Genomic DNA, 18,595 nt, shown 5'->3' with positions numbered 1-18,595 from the left:
TTCATTGTCGCTCTCGTCACTTTCATCCGGAGGCAAATACCCCGCTGAGCTCATGCTGCCCCTTCAACACGCGGCAGTCCAGCCTTTCGAAAACCTGTTGATGATAGTGGATTTTTTGACAATGCTCCACGCTGTCAGGACCCACTGCAGACTTGACCATAAGTTGCTCTTCGCATGCGGCCCGTTTTAGTGAAGGATTTCTCCCCACTTCTCATCCAAGCCTCCCACTGAACACAGAGCGCCACCTTAAATGCACGATTTACACTGATGTCGAGTGGCTGCAAATACTTTGGGCCATCTGCTTTTCTTCCCTCTGAAAGGTTTGTTGTCTTTTCCTCACGCTGCTGTTTACAAAGTCTTATAATAGACTCATTAAGGTCAAGCTCCCATGCAGCAGCTCTATTTCCTTTTCCAACAGCCAGATCAATCTCCTTCAACTTGAAAGCTGCATCATATGCATTTCTCCGTGTCTTTGCCATGATGAGGGTGACAAAATTACTACCGTAATCAGAATGATGGGAAGTTTGAGCGCGCTCGATTTACGTCACATTATGTGACGGTGCTCAGTGTTTTGGCGGCGGCATGAATCTTGCGAAAGCGGGAAAAATCCATAAATTTGCCGCGTCATTGTATAAACCGCAAGGTTCAAAGTGTGGGAATAAAGTAGCGGCTTATGGTCCGGAAATTACGGTATTTGGGATTCTTAGGTTATTTCTCTTATGTAGAATTTTGTCCTCAGTCAACACCACTTTGTGTGTGTGTGTGTGTGTGTGTGTGTGTGTGTGTGTGTGTGTGTGTGTGTGTGTGTGTGTGTGTGTGTGTGTGTGTGTGTGTGTTCGTTCGCGCGTGTGTTTCATCAGATCTACTACTGCAGCCGTACACACTCCCAGCTGGCTCAGTTTGTCCATGAGGTACAGAAGAGTCCCTTCAGCCAGGACATCAGCCTGGTCCCACTGGGGTCCCGACAGGTACACATACACACACACACCGGCCTTTACACATTCTTTCCATTCCTGTAGATCCTGTGTATTAATAAGCTGTGTCTGTGTAGAATATGTGTGTAAATGAGGAGGTGCGTCGGCTGGGAAGCGTCCAACGTATCAACGACCGCTGTATGGAAATGCAGAAGAACAAACACGGTGAGAACATGTGCTCCCAGAATGTATGGGGTATTATGGCAATGCTGACTCAACAAAATATGGTTATTCGGTATCTCAGTAAGGGAATTCATTTTCAAAAACTGTCTTGGTGAATCAACAGTTAAGGAAAGTCATATACATTTATTTTAGGAGGAATCTATCCTTTTTAAAGAACTCTAGGCCTACCGCATTGCTCTCGTTTCTCAAAGATTTTCTCTCCTGTATTCTCTCTCAGACCAGCGTCTGAAGGAAGTGGAGGGTGGTAAGAGGAAGAGGGGTGCGTCTAAGGCGGTGTGTCCGTACGTAGGGGCTCAGGGGCTGCAGACACTGAGGGATACAGTGTTGGGGGCGGTACGAGACATAGAACAGCTGCTCAGCCTGGCCAGAGAAACACGCTCCTGTCCCTACTACGCTACACGCCTCGCTATACCCCCCGCACAGGTACACACCATCACACACACCTTTTCCCTCAAATGATTATGGTATTACATTGTGAGACCCTGGTCTTTGATGTATGTGTGTGTATAGCTGGTGGTGCTGCCCTATCAGACTGTACTTCATGAGGGGACGAGGAGAGCATCGGGGGTGCAGCTCAAAGGACAGGTTAACCATGCTTAAAACACACACCTTTGAACATGAATATTTTAGCTTTCTAAAGTTCACCGTGTATTTCGCCCTTGTGCTATCTCTACCTATTCTACAATGTATTGAGCTGTTTTACCTGTTTGATTTGATTGGTTTAGGTGCTGATCATAGATGAGGCTCACAACCTCAGTGACGTTCTCTCCTGTATACACAGCTCAGAACTAACTGGAGCACAGGTACACACACACACACAAGAACTGTAGTTTTGTCGATGTGTCTGTGGTAGAATAACATTTGTTGCTGTCTATATTGTTTAATGATGTTTTTTACTGTGTCCAGCTATGCCGTGCATACTCCCAGCTTGCACAGTACTCTGAACGCTACAGGTAAACACACACACACATACACATACACACACGCGCACACGGTGTCTGATTGTGTGTGTGTGTAACAGGAGTCGACTGAAGGCCAAGAACCTGATGTACATTAAACAGATCCTTTTTGTGGTGGAGGGGCTGGTGCGTGTGCTGGGGGGTAAGTGTGTGTATGTGTGCCCTGTGAAAAAGAGCCAGAACAAGATCCCTATATACAGTGCATTCGGAAGGTATTCAGACCCCTTCACTTTTTCCACATTTTGTTACGTTACAGCCTTATTCTAAAATGTATTACATATATTCTTTCCCCCTCATCAATCTATACACAATACACCACAATGACAAAGCAAAAACAGGTTTTGCAAATGTATTTTTTTAAACAACTGAAGTATCACATTTAAATACAGTGGGGTAAAAAAGTATTTAGTCAGCCACCAATTGTGCAAGTTCTCCCACTTAAAAAGATGAGAGAGGCCTGTAATTTTCATCATAGGTACACTTCAACTATGACAGACAAAATCAGAAAAAAAATCCAGAAAATCACATTGTAGGATTTTTAATGAATTTATTTGCAAATTATGGTGGAAAATAAGTATTGTAGATCATCTCAAGCTCTGTCAGGTTGGATGGGGAGCATCACTGCACAGCTATTTTCAGGTCTCTCCAGAGATGTTCGATCGGGTTCAAGTCTGAGACTTGTCCCAAAGCCACTCCTGCGTTGTCTTGGCTGTGATCATAGGGTCGTTGTCCTGTTGGAAAGTGAACTTTTGCACCAGTCTGAAGTCCTGAGCGCTCTGGAGCAGGTTTTCATGAAGGATCTCTCTTTACTTTGCTCTGTTCATCTTTCCCTTGATCCTGACTAGTCTCCCACTCCCTGCTGCTAAAAAAACATCCCCATAGCATGATGCTGCCACCACCATGCTTCACCATAGAGATGGTGCCAGGTTTCCTCCAGACGTGATGCTTGGCATTCAGGCCAAAGACTTCAATCTCGGTTTCATCAGACCAGATAATCTTGTTTCCTATGGTCTGAGAGTCATTTAGGTGCCTTTTGGCAAACTCCAAGCGGGCTGTCATGTGCCTTTTACTGAGGAGTGGCTTCCGCCTGGCCATTCTACCATAAAGGCCTGATTAGTGGAGTGCTGCAGAGAATGGTTGTCCTTCTGGAAGGTACTCCAATCTCCACAGAGGAACTCTCAAGCTCTGTCAGAGTGAGCTTCGGGTTCTTAGTCACCTCCCTGACCATGGCCCTTCTCCTCCTCAGTTTGGCCAGGTGGCCAGCTCTAGGTTCAAAACTTCTCCCATTTAAGAATGATGGAGGCCACTGTGTTCTTTGGGACCTTCAATGCTGCAGAAATGTTTTGGTATTCCTTCTCCAGATCTGTGGCTCGACACATTCCTTTCTCTGAGCTATACGGACAATTCCTTTGACTTCATGGATTGGTTTTTGCTCTTAAGATGCACTGTCAACTGTGTGACCTTTTCTATTGACAGGTGTATGCCTTTCCAAATCAAATGAAGTTGTAGATACATCTCAAGGATGACCAATGGAAACAAGGATGTACCTGAGCTCAATTTCGAGTCTCATAGCAAAGGGTCTGAATACATACAGTACCAGTCAAAAGTTTGGACACACATACTCATTCAAGGGTTTTTCTTTATTTTGACTATTTTCTACATTGTAAAATCATAGTGAAGACATCAACACTATGAAATAACACATAGGGAATCATGTAGAAACCAAAAAAGTGTTAAACAAATCTAAATATATTTCAGATTCTTCAAAGTAGCCACCCTTTGCCTTGATGACAGGTTTGCACACTCTTGGCATTATCTCACCCAGCTTCACCTGGAATGCTTTTCCAACAGTCTTGAAGGAGTTCCTACATATGCTGAGCACTTGTTGGCTGCTTTTACTTCACTCTGCGGTCCAACTCATCCCAAACCATCTCAATTGGAGGCCAAGTCATCTGATACAGCACTCCATCACACTTATTCTTGATCAAATAGTCCTTACACAGCCTGGAGTTGTGTTGGGTCATTGTCCTGTTGAAAAACAAATGATAGCGCAAACCAGATTGGATGGCGTATGGCTGCAGAACGCTGTGCTAGCCATGCTGGTTAAGTGTGCCTTGCATTCTAAATAAATCAGACAGTGTCACCAGCATCATCATACCTCTTCCTCCATGCTTCACGGTGGGAACCACACATGCAGCGATCATCCGTTCACCTACTCTGCGTCTCACAAAGACATGGCAGTTGCAACCAAAAATCTCAAATTTGGACTCATCAGACAAAGGACAGATTTCCACCGCTCATATCCATTGCTCATGTTTCTTAGCCCAAGTAAGTCTCTTCTTCTTATTGGTTTCTTTTAGTAGTGTTTTTTTGGAAACTGGTTGAGAGAGTGCAAAGAGTGGCTACTTTAAAGAATCCCAAATATAAAATATATTTTGATTTGTTTAACACTTTTTTGGTTACTACAGGATTCCAGATGTGTTTTTTCATAGCTTTGATGTCTTCACTGTTATTTTACAATGTAGAAAATAGTAAAAAATAAAACCATGGAATGAGTAGGTGTGTCGAAACGTTTGACTGGGACTGTATGTAAAGAAGTTGTTTTTGTTTTTAATACATTTGCAAACATTTCTAAAAACCTGTTCGCTTTGTCATTATAGGGTATTGTGTGTAGATTGATGAGGATATTTCTTGTTTAATCCATTTTAGAATAAGGCTGTAACGTAACAAAATGTGGAAAAGGGGAAGGGGTCTGAACACTTTCCAAATCCACTGTATATGGTAATAGCTCTATCAGTATTCTGAACGCCTTCTGTTAGGCTAAGTGGAGTTTAAAACATATTAGATATAAAACCATGTTATATCAATATTGTCTTTAGGTAAGGTGGGGCAGAATCCACACAGCCAGACTACTCAGCCAGGTAAGAACACACGCACGCGCACACACACACACGCGCACGCACGCACACACACACACACAAAACACACACCGTGTAGTGACCTTCCCCTCACTTTGTCTCCCAGCAACCGAACTGCTGACCATCAACAACTTCCTGTTCAAGGCTCAGATAGACAACATCAACCTCTTCAAGGTAACCACGACCACAACTAGATCACAACCACAGCACACTGCGATTGGCACAGAAATTGGGGAAGGGATTGATGGATTCTATGGTTATTGGTGACAAATTGCTTTGCTTCCTTCTCTTCCTCTTTGTCTCTCTATGAAGGTACAGCAATACTTTGAGAAGAGTATGATCAGCAGAAAGGTAAGTGTAGTGTGTGTGTGTGTGTGTGTGTGTGTGTGTGTGTTTTTCTAATGTTGTTTGTTCTCTTTCTAGCTGTGTGGCTTCATAGAAAAGTATGCAGGTACAGGTGTGACGTCACACACACAAACCTCACACACACAGACACAGTCTGCCAACAAAGAGAATCGTCGGACTGAAGGCTTGAACCGCTACCTACAGACACTGCAGAGCAGCCAACAGCCTGACACAGGTAAACACACACACACACACTAGGAATGTCACCTTGTAAAATGTTGACGGTATTGTGATGAACCAAGCTAACTGATGTACGAAAAACGGACTGCCACCATGTTTAAGGTGCAAGGACTGCCTAACAGAGACACTCTCTCTCCTGTAGAGTCACCTCCAGGCCAGCAGGGAGCAGCAGAGGACAGGGAGCTGGCAGCATCCCCTATGATGCAGGTAGAGGGCTTCTTCATGGCTCTCACCAATGCCAACACTGACGGACGTGTGGTGCTACACACACAAGGTACATACACACACCAACTTCTCTGTTGAGCAGAAACTAGTTTCTCCCAACATGCTAATGTTTCTCTATGACCTCTTTCTCTCCAGGTAGTGTAGCGGTGAGTAGTATGAAGTTCCTCCTGTTGAACCCAGCGGTCCACTTTGCTCAGGTGCTGAAGGACTGTAGAGCTGTCATCATCGCTGGAGGAACCATGCAGCCTGTAAGAACACACGCATGTACTCATTCTTATCTTCATCCCCTGTGATGACCTAGGCAAATTAAAGTCAAGACAACTACTCTGTGCGTCTGTGTCTAGGTGTCTGACTTTAAGCAGGAGCTGTTGTTCTCTGCTGGTGTTGGACCGGAGCGCATCATAGAGTTCTCCTGTGGTGAGTACCCTAAGCTACTGCACCCTGGGATAGATCTGGGAGGACTGGGGGTAGTTAGCTAGAGAGCAGGTTAAAGGTCAGTGTTATAGTGATAATAAACCATAAAGTCATTTCTCATTGAACACAGATACTAATTGGTTCTAGCTGAGAAGCTCCTGGTTTGGACAAACTGACTGTGTGTATGTGTGTTTGGCAGGTCATGTGATTCCTCCAGAGAATATCCTGCCCATAGTGCTGTGCAGTGGCCCGTCTGGTCAGGAGCTGGAGTTCACCTTCCAGAACAGAGACACACCACACATGGTTACACACACACCTTTTAAAACGGCATTATGCCATTCTGAGAAGCCAATGTTAATGCTAATGAGCGGAGGGGAGTGTAATGTGTATGTGTTTGTGTGTGTGTAGATGGAGGAGACTGGCCGTGTGCTGTCTAACCTGTGTAACGTGGTGCCGGGAGGCGTGGTGTGTTTCTTCCCTTCCTACGATTACTCCAGAAGGATTCTGGAGAACTGGGAGGCCAGCGGAGTTCTGGCACGCCTCTCTAGCAAGAAGAAGGTACACATACCATCTTTCTATCAAGTATATATGTTTCTTTCTTGAAAGTCCATATATTCAGTGTGTGTTTCTCTCAGATCTTCCAGGAGCCAAAGAAAGCCAACCAGGTGGAAAAAGTTCTCAATGAGTTCTCACGCACAATCCAGGTGAGACACAAAACAAACTACCGTCACTTGAAATGACTACAAAACACCTCATCTCACCTTTGAGATTTAAACATCAGATAAAGATATTGCTTGTTGAATGACTATCTCTCTCTCTCTCAGAGGTGTGCTGTGGATGGGGGTACACTCTCTGGAGCGTTGCTGTTCTCTGTGGTCGGGGGAAAGATGAGCGAGGGTATCAACTTCTCGGACGACCTAGGCAGGTGTGTGTTACAGATCTCTCATTGTGAAAACATTGGTTGTTTGTTTCTTGGATAAAGACGGTGTATGTCAGGGGTCGGTAACTAGATTCAGCCGCTGGCCGATTGTTGTCAGAGCGGATGGTCAACGGAACATAATTATAGTAGTTGTGGTCAATTTGTAGTGTACAAATTAAGCCCAAAGAGACATTGTATTTGAAAATAACAATAATGTCATACCTTTATTACATTTACATGATCATATACAGTGCATTCGTAAAGTATTCAGACCCCTTGACTTTTTCCACGTTTTGTTATGTTACAGCATTATTCTAAAATTGATTTAAATAAATGTTTTTCCCTCATCAATATACACACAATACCCCATAATGACAAATCTAAAAAAAAAAAATTAAAAAAAAATATTTTTGCAAATGTATTAAATTTAAAACGGATACCTTATTTACATAAGTATTCAGAACCTTTGCTATGAGACTCGAGGCACAGATCTGGGGAAGGGTACCAAAACATTCCTGCAGCATTGAACGTTCCCAAGAACACAGTGGCCTCCATCATTCTTAAATGGAAGAAGTTTTGAACCACCAAGACTCTTTTTATAGAGCTGGCCGCCCGGCCAAACTGAGCAATCGTGGCACCATCCTTAAGATGAAGCGTGGTGGTTGCATTATGCTGTAGGGATGTTTTTCAGCGGCAGGGACTTGGAGACTAGTCAGGATCAAGGGAAAGATGAACAGAGTACAAAGTACAGTGATATCCTTGATGAAAACCTGCTCCAGAGTGCTTAGGGCCTGGGGCAAAGGTTCACCTTCCTACAGGACAACAACCCTAAGCACACAGCCAAGACAATGCAGGAGTGGCTTCGGGAAAAGTCTCAATATCCTTGAGTTGCCCAGACTTGAACCCAATCAAACATCCCTGGAGAGACCTGAAAATAGCTTGTCAGTGACGCTCCCCATCCAGCCTGACAGAGCTTGAGAGGATCTGCAGAGAAGAATGGGAGAAACTCCCCAAATTCAAGTGTGCCAAGCTTATAGGGTCATACCCAAGAAGACTCGAGGCTGTAATGTGCTTCAACAAAGTACAGAGTAAAGGGTCTAAATACTTATGTAAATGTATTTAAATCGTTTTGATTAATTTTTTTATTTGCAAAAATTTCTAAACCTGTTTTTGCTTTGTTATTATGGGGTATTGTGAGTAGATTGAGAAAATAAACAATTTAATAAATGTAAGAATAAGGCTGTATCGTAACAAAATGTTTAAAAGGTCTAGGGGTCTGAACACTTTCTGAATGCACTGCATGTCCTTTTTTCTATTCATGGGAATACTTGTAAACAGATTTCCTGAAGTAAACTCATTTTAGCTATAAAATCACCAGGTATCAGTCTTTATTGACCCAAAACTAAAATGCCGACCCCTGTGGTATGTTAATAAAATGTGCGTGTATGTGTAGGTGTATTGTGATGGTAGGGATGCCATATCCAAACATCAAGTCTCCAGAGTTAAAGGAGAAGATGGCTTACCTGGACAAGAACCTGGTGAGACGGAAAACACGCGCATACACATTTTCGGGTATTCATTTACCATTCTCACCCTTCTCATAGGGGCCAATTCCAACTTAGGAATTTATGCCTTTCCTACCCAATTAATGCCTTTCCTACACAATTTATGCCTTTCCTACACAATGAATGCCTTTCCTACACAATGAATGCCTTTCCTACACAATGAATGCCTTTCCTACACAATGAATGCCTTTCCTACACAATGAATGCCTTTCCTACCCAATTTATGCCTTTCCTACCCAATTAATGCCTTTCCTACACAATTTATGCCTTTCCTACACAATGAATGCCTTTCCTACACAATGAATGCCTTTCCTACACAATGAATGCCTTTCCTACACAATGAATGCCTTTCCTACACAATGAATGCCTTTCCTACACAATGAATGCCTTTCCTACACAATGAATGCCTTTCCTACACAATTTATGCCTTTCCTACACAATGAATGCCTTTCCTACACAATTTATGCCTTTCCTACACAATTAATGCCTTTCCTACACAATTAATGCCTTTCCTACACAATTAATGCCTTTCCTACGCAATTAATGCCTTTCCTACCTTATTCAGTCACGTAACGTGCTCTGCAGGTGTGGCTACGTTGCGCACTCTGAATACATTTCATTCAACTGCTGAAAACCCTCTCACTTGCTGGCTAACTGATTTTCTCAAGGAGTTTTCATTCAATGGGGTTTTGAGTATATTTATCTTAAGCCATCCCTTTAAATATGGTGCACCTTTTAATTATAATTTTGTCGACAGAATAAATAAAATACATCGAGAACAGGTTCACAATATAGGGATCAATTTAAAGAAAGCCATCTATGCATATTCATCTCCATTTCAGCACCAACTGGTAGATAACAAAATACTCACATTTTGTAGATTTAGGCACATTTTAGGGTTAGGAAAGTATGTATGAATCATAAAAACAGTTTAGAGAGCCTTTACACACACAATACTATATATTGGTGGATAAAACAAGTGGTTTGATTCATCCTGAAAGTTGTCATATTAAAGTTCAATCCATGAAATATTAGAAGGTGGGGGAAAGTCTATAATAGGGGTTGAACAATAATCCTATAAATATACCCTAATCCTTACTAATCATGGAACTGTATGACAATGGTCCAGTCATGGTGAACCGTGCACCTGGCTCCAGGTTTAACCTGCTATGTGTGGTCTGACTTCCATTTATTTATTTATTTTTCACCTTTATTTAACCAGGTAGGCGAGTTGAGAACAAGTTCTCATTTACAACTGCGACCTGGCCAAGATAAAGCATAGCAGTGTGAACAGACAACAACACACATGGAGTAAACAATAAACAAATCAATAACACAGTAGAAAGAAACAAAGAGTCTATATACATTGTGTGCAAAAAGGCATGAGGAGGTAGGCGGATAATTACAATTTTGCAGATTAACACTGGAGTGATGAATGATCAGATGGTCATGTACAGGTAGAGATACTGGTGTGCAAAAGAGCAGAAAAGTAAATAAATATAAACAGTATGGAGAAGAGGTAGGTAAATTGGGTGGGCTATTTACCGGTGGACTATGTACAGCTGCAGCGATCGGTTAGCTGCTCAGATAGCAGATGTTTGAAGTTGGTGAGGGAGATAAATCTCCAACTTCAGTGATTTTGGCAATTCGTTCCAGTCACAGGCAACAGAGAACTGGAAGGAAAGGCGGCCAAATGAGGTGTTGGCTTTCGGGATGATCAGTGAGATACACCTGCTGGAGCGTGTGCTATGGGTGGGTGTTGCCATCGTGACCAGTGAACTGAGATAAGGCGGAGCTTTACCGAGAATGGACTTGTAGATTACCTGGAGCCAGTGGGTCTGGCGACGAATATGTAGCGAGGGCCAGCCGACTAGAGCATACAGGTCACAGTGGTGGGTGGTATAAGTTACTTTAGTAACAAAACAGATGGCACTGTGATAAACTGCATCCAGTTTGCTGAGTAGAGTATTGGAAGCTATTTTGTAGATGACATCGCCGAAGTCGAGGATCGGTAGGATAGTCAGTTTTACTGGCGGCGTGAGTGAAGGAGGCTTTGTTGCGGAATAGAAAGCAAACTCTAGATTTGATTTTAGATTGGAGATGTTTGAAATGAGTCTGGAATGAGAGTTTACAGTCTAGCCAGACACCTAGGTACTTATAGATGTTCACATATTCTAGGTCGGAACCACCCAGGGTGGTGATGCTAGTCGGGCGTGCGGGTGCAGGCAGCGAACGGTTGAAAAGCATGCATTTGGTTTTACTAGCGTTTAAGAGCAGTTGGAGGCCACAGAAGGAGTGTTGTATGGCATTGAAGATCGTTTGGAGTTTAGATAGCACAATGATTCAAATAAGCTGCATGTCCCATATTATTGCACAACGTTGCCTAATATGGTCCACTAATGCTAGCGACCCTCAGGAACAACTACACAGATGTGACAGAGGAAAGAAAGGTGAATGGAATGATGTAAAAATACATGTATGTGGGTGGCTCCCGATAGTGGCTAATATTTAACATGATACAAATTGTAAAATAAAACTGAGAAAAGCCTGGGCATATAATCAAATCATTCTAAAGGTCATACATCAACTCTTTTTCCACTGGGAACTGGTAGGTTCGCTAGACCTTATTCATGGTTTCTTCGCGCGTATCACTGCTGGAACAATTGGAGAATTAAGTCGAGGTCAGAATACGGTGTTTCTGTAGACATTTTCATTTATTCAAGCTCCACCTCAAACAAATCGTGGGTGAATAGCATGCTATTCTCAAGGTCAGAATACGCATAGAGAGAAAAGCGAATAAAAAGGTTTCATTTATGTGCGCTTAACTCTGGTCAGAACCTGGGTCATAGAGATGAATGGAAAACTCAGTCCATCCTGCATTAAGTCTATGGCTTAGGCACACTCTGTTCTGTTTCAGCCTCACTCTGGTGGGAGGAGTCCAGGCCAGGCTCTGATAGAGAACCTCTGTATGAAGGCTGTCAATCAATCCATAGGTACTCTCTATATTTCTACACCTCAGTTAACTATAGATTGACTATCTGTATTACATGCTACGTTGTATACCCCTGGCCTAATCAATCATTCTGTACCTCTAATCAAGCAATCTTCTGGGGATGACCTCATTTCCTCTCCCCACAGGAAGAGCCATCCGTCACCGTGAAGACTATGCATGTATCGTTCTGTGTGACCGACGGTACTCCCGACCTGCAACGCTGGCCAAACTCCCCGACTGGATCAGAGCACACACGCACACACACACCAGCTTCGGCCCTGCCTTCGCCAGCCTGAGACGGGTAATACACACACACCTGCAATGGATAATACACACACTATGTCTGTAGAGCACAGGCCCTCTGACCCAACTTCTTCTTTCCTCTTTCTCAGTTCTTTATGGAGAAGAAGAAACAGCAGCAGCTATGAGAGGAAGGGGTAGCAGGTGTTCTGGTGTGTAACGCTGGTCAGAAGAGAGCTACCTCACCTCTCGGATATCCTCGCTCTGGAGACAAGACTTCTGATTGGATTCTCCTCGAGGGATGTTAAAGCACACACTCGTCAAAGCATGATGGTTGAGGCTCTTTGTATGTTTTACACCCATACCTCTCCAACAGTACAGATCAGTCAACTCTCCACTGCCAGTATTTTATGCAAAATAATTTTTATTGAATGATGTTCATAACATTCTGATAGAAATGTTGTGCTGCTTTAGTGTGTTAGTTATGTAATTATATTTACGTGTTACTTGATTATACTTAATAATGCTGAGATGAGGTCTGACTTATCTCCTGTAGTTGTTTGTCCAGTATTCTCTCAATAAGGATCAGTACATTTGTGTATCATCTGGAACAGGGATGGGCAACTTTGATGGGCTGTGGGGGCCACACAAAAAACGGAACTCACGAACAGCCGCAGTGGCTCGTGGGTTTGCAATTCAACAATGCTTACTACAAGTTTAGATAGATTGGTAAGTTAGCTGGCCACTAGACTAAATCATTTTAGCTGACATGGGCTAATTGAGTGACTGCTGATGCACAACCAAATGTCAAAACTGCACCTTAGTTGCCCATCCCTGATCTTGAAGGAACCCTACAGACAGTATCACATTTGTTTTTTAGGGATCCCGGTCTAAGGCACTGCATCTCGGTGCAAGAGGTGTCACTACAGTCCCTGGTTCGAATCCAGGCTGTATCACATCCAACCGTGATTGGGAGTCCCATAGGGCGGCGCATAATTGGCCCGGGGTAGGCCGTCATTGTAAATAAGAATTTGTTCTTAACTGACTTGCCTAGTTAAATAAAGGTTAAAAAAAATATATCAAGCGTTAGTTTCCTTCCTCAGTATTCTTTTCTTTGATTGGCTTAGAGCTAGATGTGCTCAGAGTTCCATTGGTTCTGATTGGCTAGTCTCAGGCCTCCCAGTCGTCCTCGTCTTCAGTGGTTGGCTGATGGGGGGCAGGAAGAGGTGGGATTACATCGGACATCCTAGCGAATGCGCTGCCAGATCCAGCTGGGCCCTCCCCTGAGTCCCCACCTACAGGACCCTTACCAGAGATACCTGGGAAACACACAAATTCTACTATCACCAAGACCTAGAAATACTACTATCAGAGGGACAATAACCCAGGGAGAGATGAGAGAAGAATGGGGGAGGAGGAGCGTTCTCACCTTTCCTTCGCATGGCCAACTTATTGAAGAGATCTGACATGAAGTCTCCTCCACTGGCTGCTGCTACCACTGAGAGAGGGAACACAATGCAGTGAAGCAGAGATGATATTACATTTCTATGGCGTTTTTAGTACAGGGGAGAGAGACCAGAACAGTTACATCTACTGTAGCTACACACAACATAAATAGTTCAGCTAGTGAACAACAAGTAGTCTTTATTTCCTGTTCAGATGAACCCTGCTGTTAAATGTTTGAGTGGTCCAGCAACAACTGAACCAGCACTAATGACTGTGGACTCACTCAAAGGTCTAACACACAAGCTTGCTCACTCACACACACACAGCAAAGTCTTACAGATAAAAACAGAGTGTAGTTAAATCAGTGCTTTAATGAAGGTAATGTTTATATATCTAAAGGTCATGCAGCCCTGAGCTTTTCTCTATGACTAGTTAGGTAACTGTTGTTTGGAGTCTGCACACACACACACACTATGTCCCAAATATGCTCTAAGTTAAATCCGTTAAAACAGTAAAGCGTTCTCCCCACCACTGTTTCAGCAAAACGTGCAGGGATGGGGCTGGAGAAATGTAACCACTCAAATTCAATCCATGATATCAAAATTATAGCTTTAACTGTTTTAGATTATACAGTGTTTGTTTATATTTATTTGGTTTACAAACATTGGAGTAAAACAACCTTATATTTTGGGTTCTGATGGGGTACGACAGTTGAACTACGCTCATGAGGCATTGATAAGTTGTACTCTTTAAGAATCAATGGGTACATATAATTCATTTATAAGTCCAAAAATGGATGTAGCAACTGCTGATTTCCCCTTTAAAGAACTGGAGGCCTGTAGCGATCATTGCTCTGTTGGGACTATAAAATGTTCTCAAAGAGTCACCAGGTTCAAGAGCAATTTCTCGTTTGTCATTCAAGAGGAGAAATCAAGACACTTATCCACCTCTCCCTCCCCTCTTTTCCTTTACCTTGTTCCTGCTCCTTCTGTTTTTTTTTCTCCATCTTGCGTTCTTTGACGTTGCGTAGTTTGGCCTTTCCAATGCCTCCAGCGTTGCGTATGGACTCTAGTAGACTGGCCCGGCTGTTTGATTCAACCACCTCGCTGGGAGCGCCCACTACAGGAGCTGGAGGTAAATACACTTTTCAAGAGAAGGAGAGTGCGTTTGTGTATAGTGTGTGTATACTGTGTGTGTGTTACCTGTGCTGGCGTTTGCAGGGCTATTTGCAGGCTCTGGTGGGGGAGGAGGTGGAGGAGGGGGGAGACCAGGGGGAGGGGTGGGGACATGTGTGGGCTCTGGTGGTGGGGGAGGGGGAGGTGGGGGAGGAGGCTGGACTGCAACTTGGAATTGAGAACCTGTAACAAACAAACAAACAAATCAACATAACCAATAGAAACATTTGCCTCATTTGATATGACCGATTTCCATGGAAACTTCTGTATAATCCACGCAACAGAGACAGTCTGTGTACCGGGCATGTCCTCCCCAGAGAAGGAGGGTAGTTCAGGGAAGGTGTGTGTGGGTCCAGAGGGTGCGATGCCGGGCCCCAGGTCTTGGCTGTAGGACAGGTCGTCAGCAATGCCTGGCAGGTCTGGTAGGTAGGAGGGGACGTCTATCTCTGGGACCTGACCCAGGTCTGGAACATAGAAGTAACTCTCTGCTGTCTACAGGGACAGATGGAGAGGGAATGAGCAGGAGGAAGAAATAAAGTATAATAATTTACAGTCACACTTTAACTTGTTAGTATGGCCCATTGAAAAAATATTATAGTCCAAAGACAGCAATGCCACAGGCCTCCAGTTATTTCGAGAATAGTGTGGGAGTGTGTATACAGTATGTATGGTGTGAGTGTGTGTACCTGTCTCTCCAGCTGTTCTCTCTTGGTTATGGATAGGGGAGCGTCAAATGGTTTCTCTTCCTTCTCTGTCTCCAGAGTGGTGTGTGTTTTAGTCACCGCCCCAGCCAGTGGGTCCAGGAAAACATACTTCTTATACCTAAACACATATACGACCAGTTAGTGTGTGTGTGTGTGTGTGTGTGTGTGTGTGTGTGTGTGTGTGTGTGTGTGTGTGTGTGTGTGTGTGTGTGTGTGTGTGTGTACTAACAGGTTCTCTGTAGTATTAAACAGCAGCAGGGAGCTGACAGAGGATATGTTACGAGGCAGACCGCCCAGCCCCTCTTCGGTCTCATCCTCCGAACGCTTCTTACTGCTCACACACACTGGGTAATAACACAACTTCTCCTAGAGGTGGACAGAGAGAGAGAGGGGTGTAGAACAAGAGAGGACAGATATTAGATGGGATGAGTCTAGTAAGAACCTCCTTCAGTAAATACAAATGGCCACCAGACGTAATCATGAATTGGCTTTGCTTTCCATCTCTGTTTTTGTACGAAATGAGAGCTAGTAGCTTTCCAATAGAGACAGCCTTGCAGGTAAGATAAAGAGACAAATTCAAAACCTTCAACAGAATGAATAACTCCCACTCTTTCTCTTTTTGTCATCAGCCTCTGTCTATCTCTCTCTCCCTCACACTCATTCACTCGCTCTCTCATCTCCCTCTCTCTCTGCAGTGCTTGAGGTTTCATAAATAATACATCTCTGAGCCAGGAAAGTGCACAAATCGTTCTCTCCCTCTCAGACACAGCAAAAGAATACTCCTGTTTCTGTAAGTTTTTGGTTCTGGCAGCGAGGGAGAACTCAGTGGTGTTCACTATCAATAATGCACAATTTCACTGCTGAGCTAAGGTACACACACACACAAAGAACTGCAATGCTGCTGGGTTTTTCACGCTCAACAGTTTCCTGTGTGTATCAAGAATGGTCCACCACCCAAAAGGACATCTAGCCAACTTGACACAACTGTGGGAAGCATTGGAGTCAACATGGGCCAGCATCACAGTGGAACGCTTTCGACACCTTGTAGAGTCCATGTCCCGACGAAGGGCAAAAGGGGTTGGGGGTGCTACTCAATGTTAAAATGACTTGGAGCTAGTTTGCTAGTGTTTTTCAGTCTCCCCCCAAAAAAATGTTTTGACCTGCAGGCTGCATGTTGGGGAACCCTGGTTTTGGGAGTAGTTTCCTGTGGGTAGTTTTAGTCAGGGCTTTTCATGTCATGTCCCCAGGTCAGAACAGGTCACATGCGCTGAATACAACAGGTGTAAACCTTACTGTGAAATGCTTACTTACAAGCCCTTAACCAACAATGCAGTTCAACAAATAGAGTTAATAAAATATTGACTAAATTTAATTTAATTTAAAAAATCTAATAATTCAAAAAGTAAAATGTACATCATAGGCACGTCTGTAAATGCAGCAGTAAAAGCCCTGTGGACTAAGCAGACTGTATATCGTGGATGAAAGACAAAAAGGTATGGTCATATTACATATCTAAACATATCTAAACAGCTAGGCCTATACTGCTAAAACACTGCATTTGCTTTATGCATATACAAACTAGTTTAGCAGTGTGGAGGAGCCAGTGCTTTCTTTTTCCAAAGTCCTATAATCTGAAAGACCTCTGAAAAATGCAGGTCCTTTGTACTGACATGTTTTACAGTAGATCCAAATAAAGTTTTGTACATTTGTGTGTATGTGTGTTACCTGCAGGGCCTTGTCGTCAAGGGGTCGTAGTTTGGCCTGTATGCGATATCGGGGGCGTGTCTGGGAGGCAGGGTCTGTGGCTCCACTGAAGATGGAGGAGTAATCCTGGAGACGCTCTGGAGCTGGATACTTAGCACTGGAGAACACCTACACACACACACACACACACACACACACACACACACACACACACACACACACACACACACACACACACACACACACACACACACACACACACACACACACACACACACACACACACACACACACACAAATCTAAATCTCATTGTACTCTCAAGTAATTGTACTCTCAGAGACCTGCATGTATTGGGAACAGTGATTAGAAGAGGAACATGTGTCACAACTCTGTGTGAAGTGTGTGTTACCTTGGTGGCCTTCTTGCTACCTTTGATCTTGTTGACACGGGCCTGGGCTAGCCTGATTCGATCTGTCACACTCTGCAGCTGACAGCGGTTCCGCTCTACACTCTCAGACACTCTACACACACCAGGGGAAAGTCACAGTATGTGAGTGTGTGTGTTCTGCTGATAAAGTAGTTAAATGTGTGTCATGTATAAACCAAGAGCATCTTAGCTAACAGGCATCATATGTAGAACATGCTATTTTAGGAGGACTTACACTCCTCTATCTGTGTATGTGTGTGTGTGTATGTACCTGGTAAAGATGTCAGTAGAGATAGTCTCTAGGTAGAGCAGGGTGTCTGCTATCTGGTGAACAGCCTCCTCCCTCCTCAGGTCTGACTGTATCAGAGGCACAGAGTACACCTGACCCTCCAGACACTGCTTCACACTCATCCTACACACAGAGAGAGAGAGAGAGGGAGAAAGACAGTGAGTGAAAGAAAGAAAGGGGGGTGCCAAGGGACAAAGGGATCTTGCAAACGGAACTCTGAAAGCAGAATGCTGTAAGTAGCTAACTAACCTTTCTGACTTTTCACCTACAGGTGCTTGTGACCTCTCATCTGTCTCTCTCATTCTTTCTCCTAGACTCAGCTGACTGTCATGTGATGGGGTTTACCATTTAACCTTAGCTGACAGCTCTGGTCCTTCCTGGACCTGTCACCTCATACACAGATAAATAACCTGGGAAGTGACACCCTTCGCAACTCATACTTATAATGATGTCCCATATAACAAAGTTAGCATTGTGCACTGTCCAGTTAGCTAGCTAGCTATAAAGCTAGTGTATCTTCCGTGCAGCGAGATCATGTAAACATTTTACATCCAGCTCTCGGCGGCCCCAGCCACTGATGTGCTGGAGTCATCATCTCCCAGGCAACAGCCCTCTCTCTCCAGGTTGTGGACCCAGACAGCTCGGGAGATTGGCACACTCCCAGCTGGAGTCAAATAACGTTACTCATTGAGCTATCTTACTATCGACAATATAATTAAGTAAATATATGTTTCATTGGTCTTACCTGACCATTGACAGCGTGTAGTGTGTACACGGACGCAGGTATCTATCTAATAGTTGGTTGTTTATTACTTTCCGCTAAAACACAACGACTCTGTCTGTCGGACTGTCTACTTCCGCATGGTCATACCGCG

At 43.8% G+C, this 18,595-nt stretch overlaps 2 protein-coding genes across 8 annotated transcripts in view; one reads left to right on the top strand and one right to left on the bottom strand.

Annotated features, from left to right (window-relative positions):
- Window positions 1-13,051, top strand: part of ddx11 (DEAD/H (Asp-Glu-Ala-Asp/His) box helicase 11) — a 16,362-nt gene extending 3,311 nt beyond the window's left edge. For 5 of the 6 annotated variants that reach the window (XM_035791186.2, XM_035791185.2, XM_035791188.2 and 2 more), the window contains exons 7-28: window positions 861-968; window positions 1,052-1,139; window positions 1,375-1,580; window positions 1,668-1,742; window positions 1,883-1,960; window positions 2,064-2,110; window positions 2,179-2,258; window positions 4,996-5,037; window positions 5,141-5,208; window positions 5,347-5,385; window positions 5,458-5,614; window positions 5,762-5,893; window positions 5,980-6,092; window positions 6,189-6,261; window positions 6,458-6,561; window positions 6,667-6,816; window positions 6,894-6,962; window positions 7,083-7,183; window positions 8,631-8,715; window positions 11,660-11,735; window positions 11,881-12,035; window positions 12,127-13,051. In XM_035791186.2, the coding sequence (XP_035647079.1) occupies window positions 861-968; window positions 1,052-1,139; window positions 1,375-1,580; window positions 1,668-1,742; window positions 1,883-1,960; window positions 2,064-2,110; window positions 2,179-2,258; window positions 4,996-5,037; window positions 5,141-5,208; window positions 5,347-5,385; window positions 5,458-5,614; window positions 5,762-5,893; window positions 5,980-6,092; window positions 6,189-6,261; window positions 6,458-6,561; window positions 6,667-6,816; window positions 6,894-6,962; window positions 7,083-7,183; window positions 8,631-8,715; window positions 11,660-11,735; window positions 11,881-12,035; window positions 12,127-12,162 (2,082 nt within the window). In that variant the 3' untranslated portion in view covers window positions 12,163-13,051. The remainder of the gene's footprint in view (window positions 1-860; window positions 969-1,051; window positions 1,140-1,374; window positions 1,581-1,667; window positions 1,743-1,882; window positions 1,961-2,063; window positions 2,111-2,178; window positions 2,259-4,995; window positions 5,038-5,140; window positions 5,209-5,346; window positions 5,386-5,457; window positions 5,615-5,761; window positions 5,894-5,979; window positions 6,093-6,188; window positions 6,262-6,457; window positions 6,562-6,666; window positions 6,817-6,893; window positions 6,963-7,082; window positions 7,184-8,630; window positions 8,716-11,659; window positions 11,736-11,880; window positions 12,036-12,126) is intronic. The other variant, XM_035791187.2, reaches the window with a different exon arrangement.
- On the bottom strand, window positions 12,381-18,595 carry wash1 (WAS protein family homolog 1). 2 transcript variants are annotated; one of them, XM_035791191.2, is made up of 11 exons: window positions 18,466-18,595; window positions 17,703-17,843; window positions 17,414-17,525; window positions 17,025-17,171; window positions 15,529-15,665; window positions 15,282-15,417; window positions 14,895-15,087; window positions 14,623-14,778; window positions 14,393-14,548; window positions 13,404-13,472; window positions 12,381-13,293 (listed from the first exon to the last, which is right to left on the bottom strand). In XM_035791191.2, exons 1-11 carry the CDS (start codon window positions 18,471-18,473, stop codon window positions 13,145-13,147), a joined length of 1,404 nt encoding a protein of 467 aa, XP_035647084.1. In that variant the 5' UTR covers window positions 18,474-18,595; the 3' UTR covers window positions 12,381-13,144. The 2 variants fall into 2 exon arrangements, with proteins under 2 accessions (XP_035647084.1, XP_035647085.1); XM_035791192.2 differs by having other exon boundaries at window positions 14,393-14,539.

Source organism: Oncorhynchus keta, chromosome 17, assembly GCF_023373465.1.
Source record: "Oncorhynchus keta strain PuntledgeMale-10-30-2019 chromosome 17, Oket_V2, whole genome shotgun sequence".
Lineage (NCBI taxonomy): Eukaryota > Metazoa > Chordata > Actinopteri > Salmoniformes > Salmonidae > Oncorhynchus > Oncorhynchus keta.
The sequence above is the reverse complement of the archived record's forward strand: the minus strand, read 5'-3'. Positions and strand labels throughout refer to the sequence as shown.